At 37.2% G+C, this 16,169-nt stretch overlaps 1 protein-coding gene across 1 annotated transcript in view; it reads right to left on the bottom strand.

Moving 5' to 3' along the window:
- LOC127618498 (V-set and transmembrane domain-containing protein 2-like protein) overlaps positions 1-12,957 on the bottom strand; it is a 65,902-nt gene extending 52,945 nt beyond the window's left edge. The window contains exon 1 of the mRNA XM_052090988.1: positions 12,686-12,957. Coding sequence (XP_051946948.1) covers positions 12,686-12,803 — 118 coding nt within the window. The 5' untranslated portion in view covers positions 12,804-12,957. The remainder of the gene's footprint in view (positions 1-12,685) is intronic.
- Positions 12,958-16,169: the final 3,212 nt, after the last annotated feature.

The raw sequence follows: 16,169 nt of genomic DNA, 5'->3' as shown, positions 1-16,169 counted from the left end.
AACCAACAAGTGAAAGAACCACAGAAAGTCAAAAGACATGAATGAATTATACAGACAAAAGAAAAAAGAACAAAATAAAAAAAATAAAAAAAACAAAAGAAATAAGTGAAACAAGAATTCAAGAACGAAAGGTGTGAACAAGACATGAACAAATGAGCAACAAATGAGTGAAAGAAAAAAGAAAGCATGAAAGGCGAAACACACTGAACAAAAGACTCAAGGAGAAAAAGAAAAAAGAGAGGAAGAAAGAAGAACAGAGGACACAAGAATAAAACAATGAAAGACATTATGAAACGATACAACGGAAGACGAATCAGTGAAAAAGAAAAACAAGAAATAAAGACATAAACAAAAGATACAAACACACTACAAGAACAAAGAAAAGAATAGAGGACATAAACGAAGGACACTAAAGTCCCGTTCACCGCCAGCGACACTGTCACTTGATGCCGCTAGTAATTTTACTGTACTGTATGTCGCTTATAGGCGTTCCTGCTATTTTCGCTCTAACATTATTGGTGGATGGCACACCTGGCCATAGCTTTTGAAAATCTGATGACAGATGATATGTACAGTCAGTGAAACATATCATTATAATTTCATTAGGATTCATTTTTATTGCCCTTAAAAAAAGACATTCTGCAGAGTAGTTTGCTTTTATATAAAATGCAGTGCTCATTGCATCATTTAATGCAGTGTTTCTCAACCACTAGTGTGGAAAATGATCAAATTCAACAAAATAAATAAATGCATGAAAAAATAATAATTTCAGGGATCCAAACTCCTCACCTTGCAGAGAAATTTGCCATTTTGAAACCATAATTGGTCACTTTTATGATTGTGAAGATCAATGATTAATGATTAAAGCTAGTGATATTTATAGAGTTAAAGGGTCATCACATGACTCGTGTCAGCGCTGCAGAATACATTGAAGTCTATGAAGTGAGTGATATTTATACGCATAAAGGGTCATCACATGACTCGTGTCAGCTCTGCAGAATACATTGAAGTCTATGAAGTGAGTGATGTTTACACGTTTAAAGGGTCATCACATGACTCGTGTCAGTGCTGCAGAATACATTGAAGTCTATGAAGTGAGTGATATTTATACGAGTAAAGGATCATCACATGACTCGTGTCAGCGCTGCAGAATACATTGAAGACTATGAAGTGAGTGATATTTATACGAGTAAAGGGTCATCACATGACTCGTGTCAGTGCTGCAGAATACATTGAAGTCTATGAAGTGAGTGATATTTATACGCAGTAAAGGGTCATCACATGACTCGTGTCAGCTCTGCAGAATACATTGAAGTCTATGAAGTGAGCGATATTTATACGTGTAAAGGGTCATCACATGACTCGTGTCAGCGTTGCAGAATACACTGAAGTCTATGAAGTGAGCGATAGTTATACGAGTAAAGGGTCATCACATGACTCGCGTCAGCGCTGCAGAATACATTGAAGTCTATGAAGTGAGTGATATTTATACGGTTAAAGGGTCATCACATGACTCATGTCAGCGCTGCAGAATACATTGAAGTCTATGAAGTGAGTGATATTTATACGTGTAAAGGGTCATCACATGACTCGTGTCAGTGCTGCAGAATACATTGAAGTCTATGAAGTGAGTGATATTTATAGAGTTAAAGGGTCATCACATGACTCGTGTCAGTGCTGCAGAATACATTGAAGTCTATGAAGTGAGTGATATTTATACGTGTAAAGGGTCATCACATGACTCGTGTCAGTGCTGCAGAATACATTGAAGTCTATGAAGTGAGTGATATTTATACGGTTAAAGGGTCACCACATGACTCGTGTCAGCGCTGCAGAATACATTGAAGTCTATGAAGTGAGTGATATTTATACGAGTTAAAGGGTCATCACATGACTCGTGTCAGCGCTGCAGAATACATTGAAGTCTATGAAGTGAGTGATGTTTATACGTGTAAAGGGGTCATCACATGACTCGTGTCAGCACTGCAGAATACATTGAAGTCTATGAAGTGAGTGATATTTATAGTTAAAGGGTCATCACATGACTCATGTCAGCGCTGCAGAATGCAGAGTATTTCTTAACCGCAAATCTCCTAGAAAACTCGCATATTTTCCATTAAATTCAACCCAAATCATTATCAAAGGACATCGTTTATACATTTTGTGCTTCACTCACTCTCATTCAAACATATCCGAAAGGGGGAGACCGGAAACTCAAGCTCATGCAAAGAAACTTTGTATACCGCTGCATACCAAAGTTCAAAAAACCCTAAACCCTAACTATAAATCTACCACTGCCAACAAGCATAACAGTATGTGCTTGCGTCAGAGGTAAATCAGGACTATGTTCATGTAGGTTCATAGAAAGCGTTGCAGAGTCGTTGAAATGCAGCTGCATACATGCAGGAAAGATTGAAGAGCTTTGAATGAAAGTTCACAAGACCAAGCTCCATCCAATGAAAGAAAATCAGCCAAACCGGGACAGATGTCAGTGGTCATTTTTGTGAGTGATGACTGGTGTAATGGAGGTTGTGTGTGGGACAGGATTAAGTGTCAGGTGTGTCTCACTCCTCATGAACACACCATTGATGACAGCAAGTATGCGTTACCACATAGGGCACTATAGTAGACAATCGAGTGAACTGTCTGCTTCAACAGTAGGGCTGGGTATTGATACAGATTTCCCGATTCGATTCACAAGCTCTCGATTCGATTCTGATCTCGATATCAATTCATATGGGTACATTTCTGTTACAATGTCCATTTTGCTTACATACAAAAGAAATTCCCTCTCAACTAATGCTCTTAATTATAAAGAAACCTTCTAGGCAACCCTTCTAGGTACAATTAGAAAATATGACTTATACAAATTATATATTATAGTTTTTCATCAAAATTGGTCACATTTTAACTTTTGAAAAATTTTCAAATTCAGTCTAATCCATCAATTAATGTCTTGAAATTGCATATATTATGTTGCATATATATATATATTTGTGTTAAATTATTATTGTTTACAGTATTTACATTGATATATAGAACACATGCTTAGTATCAGTACTGTCTCTTTAAGACTAGAGGCATCAGCCAGTAAGCGCATATTAATGAGAGTAGACATGCATAATTTCTTTAGCACGTCCATGTTTGATCAGATTTTAATGTTTCTTTATTGTTGTTTTTTATTAACAACTTTATAAAAACAGAAAGGGTAGCCTGGGTAGCTCACAGAGTACTGACTACCACCCCTGGAGTCAAGAGTTCGAATGACTCCAGCCAGATCTTCTAAGCAACCAAGTTGGCCCGGCTGCTAGGAAGGGTATAGTCACATGGGGTAACCTCCTCGGGGTTGCTATAATGTGATTCGCTCTCGGTGGGGCGCGTGGATGCTGCCAAGAATAGCGTGAAGCCTCCATAAGCACTATGTATCCATGGTAACGTGTTCAACAAGCCATGTGATAAGATGCGCGGATTGACGGTCTCAGACGTGGAGGCAACTGAGATTCGTCCTCCGCCCCCCAGATTTAGTCCATACGCCACCATGAGGACTTAGAGAGCATTGGGAATTGGACATTCCAAATTAGGGAGAAAATCCGAAAAATAAAAATAGACATGTTTATGGACATATGGATCCGTGGATCTTGTCTTTGGACACACAGAATGAGTTAAACCAAACTTTTAGTCTCAGCATTCAATGAAAGGACCTCTTTGAGTAGTACAGTGGAAAAGAAGTTATTAGCAAACACTGGTGAGGGAAATCTGAACATTTACTAGCCAGTGGTTAATCATAGACATTTTTAGTGGGATAGTGTGAGATTTGGTTGCACATGCGTGGGATTTACTTGCATTAAAGGGGGTTGCCACATGGGTTGCGAAGTGAAACATCGATCTAGGGATTTAAGAATCAATATCGGGATTGTTCCAAATGAAAATTGCGATGCATCGGAAAATCAATATTTTTACCCAGCCATATTCTACAGTGAATTTTCTCTTTTGAGTCAACTACTGTCATGGCAGAGCAACAGTTTGAAGAGAATATTGCGTTAAAGTAAATACTGTATATTTATAGCAACTTAACTGAATTATATCATCCAGTATAATGGCACAGACATTTAAATTAAAACAATTTTACCACCACAGTAACCCAAGAAGGCACGATCAGTATATTCGACCAATGCATTGGCCAAGCATTTGCATTTGTGTGCACATTCTTGAAAGTATGTTTCTAGCCTTCCTCTCTCTTTCTTTGTCTTTTTCTACTTCACTAAATAAAAACCACTGATAGCTTGTATTAGTATGATACTGTATTGTCCACTGTAGTGATTGCTTTAACACTACATAGGAAGCACAACTTCCCCTTAAATTACATAATGCAGCAATATTGGATTTAAAATATGTACAAATAATCTATATAATTACATATTACTATGTCAAACATTCAAGTAACACAGCGCCTTTTTCTACATGTCCATATTAGACAATGGACGCTATTTGCATTGGATATGCATCTGTTTGTCAATTGGACATTGGGCTTTCATTAAATGTCTTTGGGTCCCACTCGGAAGCCCGGCTTCACTCCGTGATTGGTCGAGCACTCATTTGGGTGAGACTCTGCAACAAACAGCTAATAATTGAAACGGTGATGTACGAGATTGACAGCGCATGAAACGTTAACGTACCGCTTTTAAGTGCAGAGTGTTTGGCGGGTCGGACATACACATGCAGTTATTTGTAATTTGACGTAGCACAGTTATTTCAGCTTCCAAAATTGGATATATTACTGCAATTTGAGAAAGTATTGGAGAAGCTTTTTGGGGAAACACCAACAACAATAGGGTAGTTTGTGCCACCGCTCCAGTTTTATTCAAAATGCTTTACATTGAATAAAAAATATTAAATAAAAACAACAACTAAAACATCATAAAAAACCATTGTGACATTATTCTGATGCAGAACACCCCAACTGACCAATCACAACCTCACAAAACGTCTGTGATATAATACATCAAACCCTATTAGAAAACCGTCAAGAAATGTCCAGGTCATATTTTACCCCAAAATTCAATAATAATAAATAATAAATTATATTTTCCTTGAAGAAAAAGAAGACTTTTCCCATTGTGACATTGTTTTCATGAAGATTAATCCAAACTGTCAATGGCCCAGGCAATTCTTTGTGAGATTCACCCATGGAAATAGAGGTTTTGACTTCATTATTTCAGTGATATGGCATCACAAACAAAATACTAGTGCAAACTAATAATAGATAAACATTATCACTTAATACAGATGTAATTTTAGCTCCTATGGAACACCACACCAGTCAGACATGGTCTTACATCTGTAATGAAATTACTCCTCACTGCTATTCTTTGATCTCCGTGACCAACCGATTTACCTAGACACACACAGCGAGAGAGAAAACTCAACGCTCCATTGGGGAATTAGTTGAGCAGGTGACATTATCAAGAAAGGTCACCGTGAGAACTCTGGACGCCCTTAGACAAAAAACTATTTCAGACTCTGTACAAACCAGTCTAGTGTTGGTGGAAATGACACTGGCCATAGGGAACCTCCACTGAAAATCCTTTTGAGTCCAGGTCTAAATATACTTCATGTACCTTTGGTGTGGGAAAACCATCAATTGGAAAAAATATATATATTTCAAATAGATCACTTCAATCAAGATTTTCCAGTGAAGAGCTGATCCACCTTACCGAATGCTCATAAAGTCAACATGAAACAACGTTCGCAATAGGTATTGGCATTTTCAAAAAAAACTGTGTAGTCGAGTACTCAAACCCACCAAAAACTAGTAATTGATTACTGTAAATTAAACATGTATGACACGTTTTTGTTAACATATGTTACCAAGAACAGTTTCAAAATAAGGTAACTTCAACATAATGTGTTTTGTTTTTCTTTTGGGAATTTTTGTTTTAATTATCAATATGCATTAATAATAATAATAAATAAATAAAAACATTTGCACTTACCCGGCTATTAGAAACGTAGAAACCAATGCTGACGGCAATAGACTAATGCACATGTATAAATTCATAAAGGCTGTTACATTTATTTAATTTCACATGGTTCACATGGTGGTGGAAGTTGGCTTTTAATAAAATGCGCTCTGCCCATATTAAGAGATTTAATGCACAGACAAATACCAGTCTGGTAAGCTTCCGAGTTTCTCGTACCACTTTGCAGTTTCTTTCTCCCATAAAATCAGATCCTCGTCCACTGGTTTGCGTGACTCCAACAAGAACTGAATATCAATAGTAGAATTCAATTTGATCCAAATATTAAAAGTATTGCTAATTGCTTCACTAGGCTATGCTTTCAAATGCAGAGATGCCATGATATCTTCTCTCATACAACAACTTGAAGACACGTATCCATAGCGCCCCCAGGTGGACAATTGTGAAGTGTGCTGTGAGATTTGGTGAGTGATTCAGCAGGAAAGTACAGGAAAATTCAGCGTTACACACGACGGGCAAATGCACAAAGGAAAATGTATTTGCGATATTTGAGTTGTATTTTTAATAGTCAAATAGACTGGTGCAGAACGAGTAGAGCGAATTTAGAGGGGGGGGAATTCACAGATTACCGATATGGTGGCCGATAATAATTTTTTATAAATTTTTGAGCTGGAATGAAAACAGACCTTTTCTATGTGGATTGCGCACCGATTTTGCCCCGATATGACTATGCAAAGTTGCTTTCATAAATATTTGACATTATTATTATACATTGTCGAGAAATTCTAGACAAGAAAATAAAGAATAAATAAAAAAATGACTATATATAGCTAAATAAACATCAGTACTGTTTAATATCAGTCAAATGCTGACCATTAAAATAAATAATAAATAGAAAATACAATAAATAGCTAAATAAACATCTGTACTGTTTAATATCAGCCAAATGCTGACTTTATTAATATTGCCAGTCAATTAGAGGCAGGATGAAGCATTTACACCTGCCGAGTCAAGCGGTGTTACACCATATAGTACAATTATACATATATACAATATCAGGGGAAGCTTTTAAATATTACATTTTATAAATGCAATGACTGGAATTGTTTGGTTGAAGGAGGTACCAAACTGCAAATCCAACAAAACAGTTTGGTGAATACATGTTTACACGTTAGCTTCCACTCAACTGACAATGTATGAAAATGGTTAGCTAGTTAGCGATAAGGGAGTAAAAGATGGACGTTGTTTATTTACTTTCCAGAATTGCGTCTCACCAATTAGGTAACAACGTAGCATGAAATCAACACTCAACAGACACAATCCACCACCGCACCGTTGTCTGCTGACCTGCAAAAGATGCTCTGATGTTTACCTTTCAATCTGCTACATAATTGACTGCACTGACATACTATAGCTGGCTAACAGCAAACAGACGTGATAAACATGAGTGACATGGTTGTCAGGGACAGGGTTAATGTTATATTAGTTATACTGAAAAGGGAAAATTATGGAGTCATTGTTTATTAACTTTCCAGTATGTATTTTACAAACTAGTTAGCAGCTTACCGAGAAGACACCGCTTAACTCCACACCGCTTAACTCCACACTGACTGCAGAACCACCATCAGCTCAACTCGGCAAACAATGGAGCCGGAGCGCGCGCTGCTGGACGAACTATATTATGACAGCAATTCTAAAGCATTGTTTTCTGCATCATATGTTCTGAAAAAAGTTTTAATTTCTGTGCAGATCGGAAAACATATACGCTGATACCGATATAGCTGTGAAATGCTAAAATCAAAATTGGTCAGGCACTAAGAACGAGTACTCAATTACTTGTGCACATCCCTAGTTTGCAACCCATTTTATTGCCACAATCCGATGCATTTTCTGAGTGAAACCTAAAAAAAAAAAAGGATTTCAAATCTTCATTGGATCTTTACAGGATGAACCTGGTGCATCAAAGTGCACTTCCTGTATCCCGCTATAAACCGTGAGGGTGAATTAAAACTTTCTTGGTAAAGAAAATGAGATTCTTAAGTGAGGTGTGTTAAGTTGTCTTAAGTTGTTTTTGTTGTTGACATTAATTAGGCCTGGTTACCGCAGGCCATGGTATTCTCATTGGCATGAAAACAAAGGTATTAAATGTGAAAACTGTCAATCACTTTGGAGACCCGGAGAGAAGAAGCAGATCTGTTTTAGCCATCAACCAGAAAAAATGCTAATTTTTCACAAGAAAAGAACGTTCTTATTGGATGAATCTTTTGAAAACATGTCCAGGTCACATTGCACAGAAACAAATCAATAGAAAAATAGGTACAACTTTACAATAAGGATATAATGGTTAACATTAGTTAATGCATTATGTATCATTAACTAACAATGAACAATAATCAGCATTAATTCATGTTAATGTGTGCAACTTTTAATTAAAAAACGAAATAGTATATATTTATATTAACTAGCAATTGTTAGTTCATGTTCACTAGTGTAGTTAACAAATGTAAACAAATTAAACCTTATTGCAAAGTATTACTGAAAAATAAAATTAATTATTTTCAAATAATTTCAAAGACATTTTTTTGCATTAAAATTTGCATGACAATTAAGCATATTTACCTTAACAACCACAATTATTTTATTGTAATTCCTGTTATTCTCAATGAGGAGTCTCGTTATTGTAATACAGTACTTATTACTATATATACTATATTAAAACACACAATAAATACTACATAATATATCTTGTTGCAAGGCACTGAGATTAATGCAACCATGATGTAATACTTAAAGGACTATTCCGGGTTTAATCATAATAATTTTCAAAATAATAATTTGTGGTATTCAACATTATGCCACAAATGCTGTCAATTGAGCTTAACTTGCATTGAACCCGGAATAGTCTTTTCATTTAAATAATATCTCATTATTATTGCATTACAATAATAAAAAAGTGACTTTTTTTAACCAGAATTTATACAGAATGCAAAATATTAATTATCCTAAATTAGTCCTCATTTTCTAGTTAGAAATAAGGCTTTATTTTCCTCTGATCGGAATATAATTTGTGTAATGATGCAAGAATACAAGAATTGAAAATGCAAATACAGTGTGGAAAAATCAACAAATATATGCAAGTAAAGATCCTCCTGATACTTCCTTAAACGAGCAATCTAATTTAAAAAACACTTTTTATATCCATCAAATGCCGTCCGCTGTACGTAAATCTTAAAATCTTGCAAGTGTTCTGGCCTGTATAGTTTATATAATTCAGAACATTCGTTTACGATCAGATCTCTTTCCTGATGCTACTGTAGTGCAGTTCTTCCCTCTTAATATTCCTCATGAATATGCCCCGATCACAGACTGCCCTTTAATTTCATGGTGAGCGACCCACAATCCTGCGTACCAACTCTTTCATCAGTATGATGTGTGCCTGGGTTCATCAGCATTGATTTATTCATTGCATTAGTCATCTTTTGTAAATGCAATTGTCAGAACTTCTCACATGAATGCAAAATATGCATGTTTTGATAACCTTTTCCTTTTTTCAGTGCTTTACACCGATCAGCCACAACATTAAAACCACTTGCCTAATATTGTGTAGGTCCCCCTTGTGCCACCAAAACAGCGCCAACCCGCATCTCAGAATAGCATTCAGAGATTACATTCATCTCACCACAATTGTACAGAGCTGTTATCTGAGTTACCGTAGACTTTGTCAGTTAGACCCAATCTGGCCATTCATTTATGACCACTCTCATCAAAAAGGCGTTTCCGCCCACAGAACTTTTTGGCACCATTCGGAGTAAATTCTAGAGACTGTTGTGCATGAAAATACCAGATGATCAGCAGTTACAGAAATACTCAAACCAGCCCGTCTGGCACCAACAATCATGCCACAGTCTAAATCACTGAGATCACATGTTTTCCCCATTCTGATGGTTGATGTGAACATTAACTGAAGCTCCTGACCCGTATCTGGATGACTTTATGCAGTGCACTGCTGCCACACGATTGGCTGATTAGATGATCGCATGGATGTCTGTTGGTGCCAGACGGGCTGGTGGTTTTAATGTTGTGGCTGATCGGTGCAGTTTGAGAAATGTGCCATAACTACAAATTCCTATTTGATGGATTTATTTGAAGGATTGGCTTGAATGCAAGATGTTGTCCTGTAATGAAAACACCTACAAGGCCTATTTATGTAGGCTAATTATAAACTATATTATAAAAACACTATACAGAAAACATACCATGGTATTGCCATTATAAATACCAAAGTATTAGCCCACAGGTTAAACCTAGTAAATCCTATGGTACATGAATATGCCAAATATACAATACAGTAAATGATTTAACCATCGTAACACCATGTTTTCTTGTACATTTTCATGACAGTAATACCTTGATATTCATTGAGGTACCATGGTATATAAATATGGTAGTCACCATGGTATTACCGTCTCATGCATCACAGTACATGAACACCATGTTTTGGACATAACACCATGAACGTAACAAAATTATTTTCTTTGAAGTACTTAGCAGCCGCGGGGGACATGGGCGACCCCCCCACCCTTTAAAATGGTGATTTTTGTCCCCTACACTTTTCCAAGCTAAACCCATACCGAGTCCAAATGGTGGATTTGTATGCAGTATTCTTTGCGTTTTGTTACTTTGGGTTGATTGAGCAACCATCCATCCAATCACAGGTGCGTTTCATGAGCCGAAACAACCCTTACGTAACATGCCGTCAATCAGAGAGTCTGATCAACACATTGCTTTCAACAATGCTCATTTATCTCCATTGATGTTGATCTAAATGAATAATCTATTGATCAGCATATTGTTCATGATTGGCAGCATTACGTGAAATGCACTGCAGAAAAAAAAACAAAGGACAATCGTTCTTTTAAACACGTTGTAAGTGGAGATTATATCAGCACATGAGGCTTCATTAAGTTATGCTTTTTACATGATGTTTGTGAGGTTACCGTACGTTCACACCAGAAGCGGCGAGAGCGTCAAAATTCGCTCTGGCTGCCCTGCCTTCAACGCTCGATGACGCTCGTGGACTCTCTGACGTAGTTGAAATAGGCGCCAACGTTTGTTCAGAATGCTTTGTTTTGTGAACTATATTTAAAGGGGCCGCAATTTAAACATCCAGACATGTCGACCATTTACTTTTTGCCAACCTATCACAAGTAGCGTATATCCTCATGGACTCTTTACAATGTGAAAATAAGAAATCGCTCGATGGCAGAAAGTAATTCAAATTATAGTTGTTTGTTATCAAAATAAAATACATTTATAATAATAACTGTGGTCTCGGTTGTTTTATATCCCTGTAAGCAAACAGGGACAGATCATATATTACTGGGAAACCCGCCACGGCAATAATCAGTTTCTCCATTTTATTTTCAGAACTAATGTTTGGTGGGAACCAAAGTTTACACTGTTGTGTTCTCTAGACTTCGCTAGAGCGGAGCACTTCTATACTCCAATAGGTTGCCGCCGAACCGCGTCACAGCTCATTACCATAGTGTTGACTGCACTTGAACTTCTCGCCGCCGAGAGACGCTCGCGGTCATTGAAAATGAATGACTTCCGGTCGATTTGACGCTCTCGCCGCCTCTGGTGTGAACGCACGGTAATAGTTTGATCAGGTGTTTTTGCCCATATAAGCAGATTAATAGATCTGTGTTAAATATGTAAAGCTATTTTTAATATCAGCTCCTGATTTTTACATCCATGTTGGTGTGCAGTCGATAAACTGTAGGAAAAAGAAAGATCATCTGTGCATTTTACTGAAGTGAATATGTAGATATGGACGTTATTGAAACTCATAATTATTATAAGACTATTATTAATGTCACTATTATAAAAGTCATGCACAGCAGTTCACAAACTGTTGGGAAATGACAGATTTGCTTTGTTCTAATAATGATTTAACCCTCTATTCAATTCTCTTTGTAGGTCTGTAGACATGCACAATTTAAAGGACTAAAATTTTCTTTTGATCGTTGATTCAGTGGCATCACCAGAAATGGTCACTGAATCATTAAATGGACCTGAATGAAATTTGGTCAAAACACTCGAGCCACTTGGATACATTTAAATCCCACAATGCACAAGCACGGAGTAAAAAATACAATTGTGCACATGCATTCAAATATTTATTCAGGACCAGCTTGTGCTCAGTCTTTTATTGTCATGTGTGAAACAGAAGCAAGTGCTCCACAAGATGCCCTTTTATTTCCCAAATAAAGACTCTTTAAACTACTGCAAATATTAAAAGTTAATAATATGCATATATAAATATAATACTTAAAGCATGCTTGTAATATATTCAAACTGCACTGTTAAGTGTTGGGTCTGTGTGAGTCACCTACTGACAGCTGTGTGTCCCCCCACTTTTTAAATGACTGCTACGCCCCTGAATTACCCTGATATGTGAATATGGTTATCATTCAGATTAATGTCATATATCAAAGTTCCATGGTATTGCAATTTAACACCATCACTATACCACATGTCGATAATCATGGCACAGTTTTGAAGGTCTGGCTCCATGAAGGATGCATCTGTGGTGCGCATTACGATCATTGTGCCGTTTGTGCGCAGTTCGGACCAAAAGCAGACGATTTACGAACCAGAAACCCGTTTATGCGTGTATTGAATCGGAAACATTCCACAAATCTTACCGTTGCTGGATATGTGGTTCTCTACCTCGTCACTTCCAGCTTGTCTGACACTGGCACTAAGTTGGATGTAGAGTCCCACACAGTGTAAACTCCTCAAGATCACTCCAAACGCGCCCATCGCTGCTCCCTGCAAAACACTCTCTCACATCAGGTGAAAATATACAGATTAGAGAGATAGATCCAGATTTGAGAGGGGTTACTGGTGGGTTTCGTCCGCGATGAGAGAGACAGGAGATGCTGAGGAGGCTGCGTGTGCTTGCCGTCGCCCACTGACGCGCTTTGTTTCTCCGCGAGGAGAAGAATCTCCCCGGATCTAACCAATGCGGCGGAAGGAAGCAGCGCGAGCAGCGGAGAGTGCGTAGTTTGGCACTAGGGAATTTCAACTAGGCGGAATGATCTTATGGGAGAGATTTTTTACAGTGAAGCTTTCCGCCAAAGATCTAACGGTCGGCGTGGGAGGCGGGAAAATGACATTTGGAAATGTTCTGAGGTGAATTTAACTAGGGTGACCATATTCTGGTTTTCCAAAAAGAAGACACCTTTTTTTTTTTTTTTTCGCTGGGGGGATTGGTGTGGAGTGGAATAATAGGGTTTAAAACAGTGTTACTATGAAGGCAAACATTAATACAGTAAAAAAAAAAGACACTATTAGAATAACATGAATATATATAAATAAATAAAAATGTCCGACATTCTTTTGAATGTTCATGTACTAAAATAAAATATTTGATGCCATGAGTCATTCTGCTTCATTTACTATGACTATTATTTTGAATGGCCATGGAAAACGAAGCAATGTGATTACAATTTTACCTGGTTGCAAAAAGTAGTCAGTTAATTTACCTGATGAACTCTCACCTTTTGCTGGCCCTTTATGCTTCGCAGAGCTAATGTGTGCTTCTAAATCACTTGCACCTTTATTAGCAACTGACACATAAGTGCCAGCTTTACATGTCAAACATTCTGCTTCCCACGGATCTCGACCTGGAAGAAAGCGTGGCAATTTTTTGTGCAAATCTTCTGTAAATTTGCATTTTCGTTTGGACATTGTTTCCACTCAGCTGTCATTTGCTAGGCAGGAATTTGGCCAATAGTTGCTGCAAGCCTCTTATAATTGACCAATTGGTGTGCGAGAAGGCAGCACTTACAAAGAAGGACCAAAGCAATGCAAAATATGCACGCACACACAATGAAGTCTTAAACCAGATGCACATCAATGCAACTAAGGCCGAATCCTGTACATTTTCGTAAATTCAGAAATCCAGGCCGGGCGCTTTAAGGTTCGAAAAAGAGGACATGTCCGGGGAAAAAGAGGACATATGGTCACCCTAATTTAAATGACGACTCCATATGTGTTAACGATTTTATTTCAGTCATCAACCAGTCTTGTTGGTAGCACAGATTGACTTACTCCAGTGCTAATCTAGCTAGTACTAGTAGTTTTTAAACGTCATTTTCAGGGCCTTGAAGATAACCATTGGGTCCCATTTCAGACACTATCCAAACTAAAAAGGTCGCAAGATAAAAATGAGTGCTTCAGAAATCCTAGTACCTTGCAAAAGGTATGCCAAAAGTGCCCATATGATATACATACTGTATTATACAGTTGAAATCAGAAGTTTACATACATTTAGCTTTAAGTAATTAAAACAAATTTTTTTGACCACTCCATAAATGTCACATTAGCAAACTATAGTTTTGGCAAGTGGTTTAGGACATCAACTTTGTGCATGACACGAGTCATTTTTCCAACAATTGTTTACAGACCGATTGTTTCATTTTTAATTGACTATATCACAATCCGGTTAAGTTTAAGTTAACTGTGCCATTAAGCAGCTTGGAAAATTCCAGAAAATGATGTCAAGCCTTTAGCCAATTAGCTTCTGATAGGAGGTGAACCGGTGGATGTATATTAAAGCCTACTTTCAAACTCAGTGCCTCTTTGCTTGACATCATGTGAAAAAGAAAAAGAAAAAAGAAATCATCCAAGATCTCAGAAAGTTTTCTTGGACCTCAACAAGGTCTGGTTCATCATTGGGAGCAATTTCCAAACATCTGAAGGTACCATGTTCATCTGTTCAAACAATAGTACACAAGTATAAACACCATGGGACCATGCAGCCATCATACCGCTCGGGAAGGAGACTCATTCTGTCTCCTAGAGATGAACGTAGTTTGGTGTGAAAAGTGCAAATCAATCCCAGAACAACAGCAAAGGACCTTGTGAAGATGCTGGAGGAAACAGGTAAACAAGTATCTATATCCACAGTAAACAAGTCCTATACTGACATAACCTGAAAGGAAGAAGCCAATGCTCGAATGCAAAGGTCGATTTTGAGGTAATTTGTTCAAAAATGTAATAACTTTTAAAATGTTGGAAATGTACGCTATATACATGTAGCTTATGAGAATCACTGAAACGATAATTTTGAGACAAAACACTTATTATCAGTTTTGTTCAATGTGATTAAATCAAGAGTTTTTTTAATAACTTTTCAATAAGTGAAAGGATAGTATTTGGATTAATAATAATAAAAAAGCCCCCTAGCCACCTTTATTTATAATTTTATAAATTTTAATAAAAACAAACTTCCGCTATTATTTACGTTCACACAAATGAGGTTTCTCCAATATTCAATAAAGATAATATTTTTTTTTTCAGTCTTGATACACCTTGCGACCACAAAAAGCTAATTTTCATTATAAGGGGTGCCTATAGCCCCATACATTGTACCCTACTTTATCCATTTCCATATGTACATACTTTTAGCGCATAGTTTATCAAATTGGGATGCAGCAATTGTCGTTTAAAAATGTATTAAATACTTCTAAAATTTTAGGCTATGTTGTATCCAATGTACTTTCAATCTTGGCTAAAATGAAATCCCTTTTAAGATTGCGTCCAGTAAGATGATTTCCTGAGATGAAAACAATGTGTACTCGTAGTAAATGACAAGAGAACTTTCATTTTCAAGGTATTTTATTTCAAAATGCATTTCAAAATTTTTGTAATTTATTGTTTATTTTTTCACAAGCTCAAATACTCAGGGAAAGACACTGACACTTTTCACTGACCCAAATAATGAACAGGCCTTTTACTGTGACCAGTACAATGCAAAGATCATTCGGTGGGAATAAACAAATGTTCTCGCCACAGGTTTGTATCCATTTACCCACCGTAAGGAGGAAAAATCAGTGCTCAACTCAATCACTCGGAAAAAGACAATTATTCTGAGCTCTCTGGGCTGTGAAATTGCTGTTGAATCACCGTTAGCACGCCGGTGTCATAATCACTGATAAGAGATGCGTGCTGGGATACCTGCCCTTCCAGTCAATTCAAAATGCAAATAACAATCCTGAGTTTTATATCAGTGATTTTAGGGGGGCAGCAGATGTTGCTCTGCGTGAGCTGCTGTGGCCTCCACCCAGCCATGGCAAACTGGCGAGACGAGAGTGATTGGCATGCGCTACCGACAAGCATCGC

The sequence above is a fragment of the Xyrauchen texanus genome, chromosome 25 (genome assembly GCF_025860055.1).
Source record: "Xyrauchen texanus isolate HMW12.3.18 chromosome 25, RBS_HiC_50CHRs, whole genome shotgun sequence".
Taxonomy (NCBI): domain Eukaryota; kingdom Metazoa; phylum Chordata; class Actinopteri; order Cypriniformes; family Catostomidae; genus Xyrauchen; species Xyrauchen texanus.
This window is presented reverse-complemented; position numbering and strand designations above follow the sequence as displayed.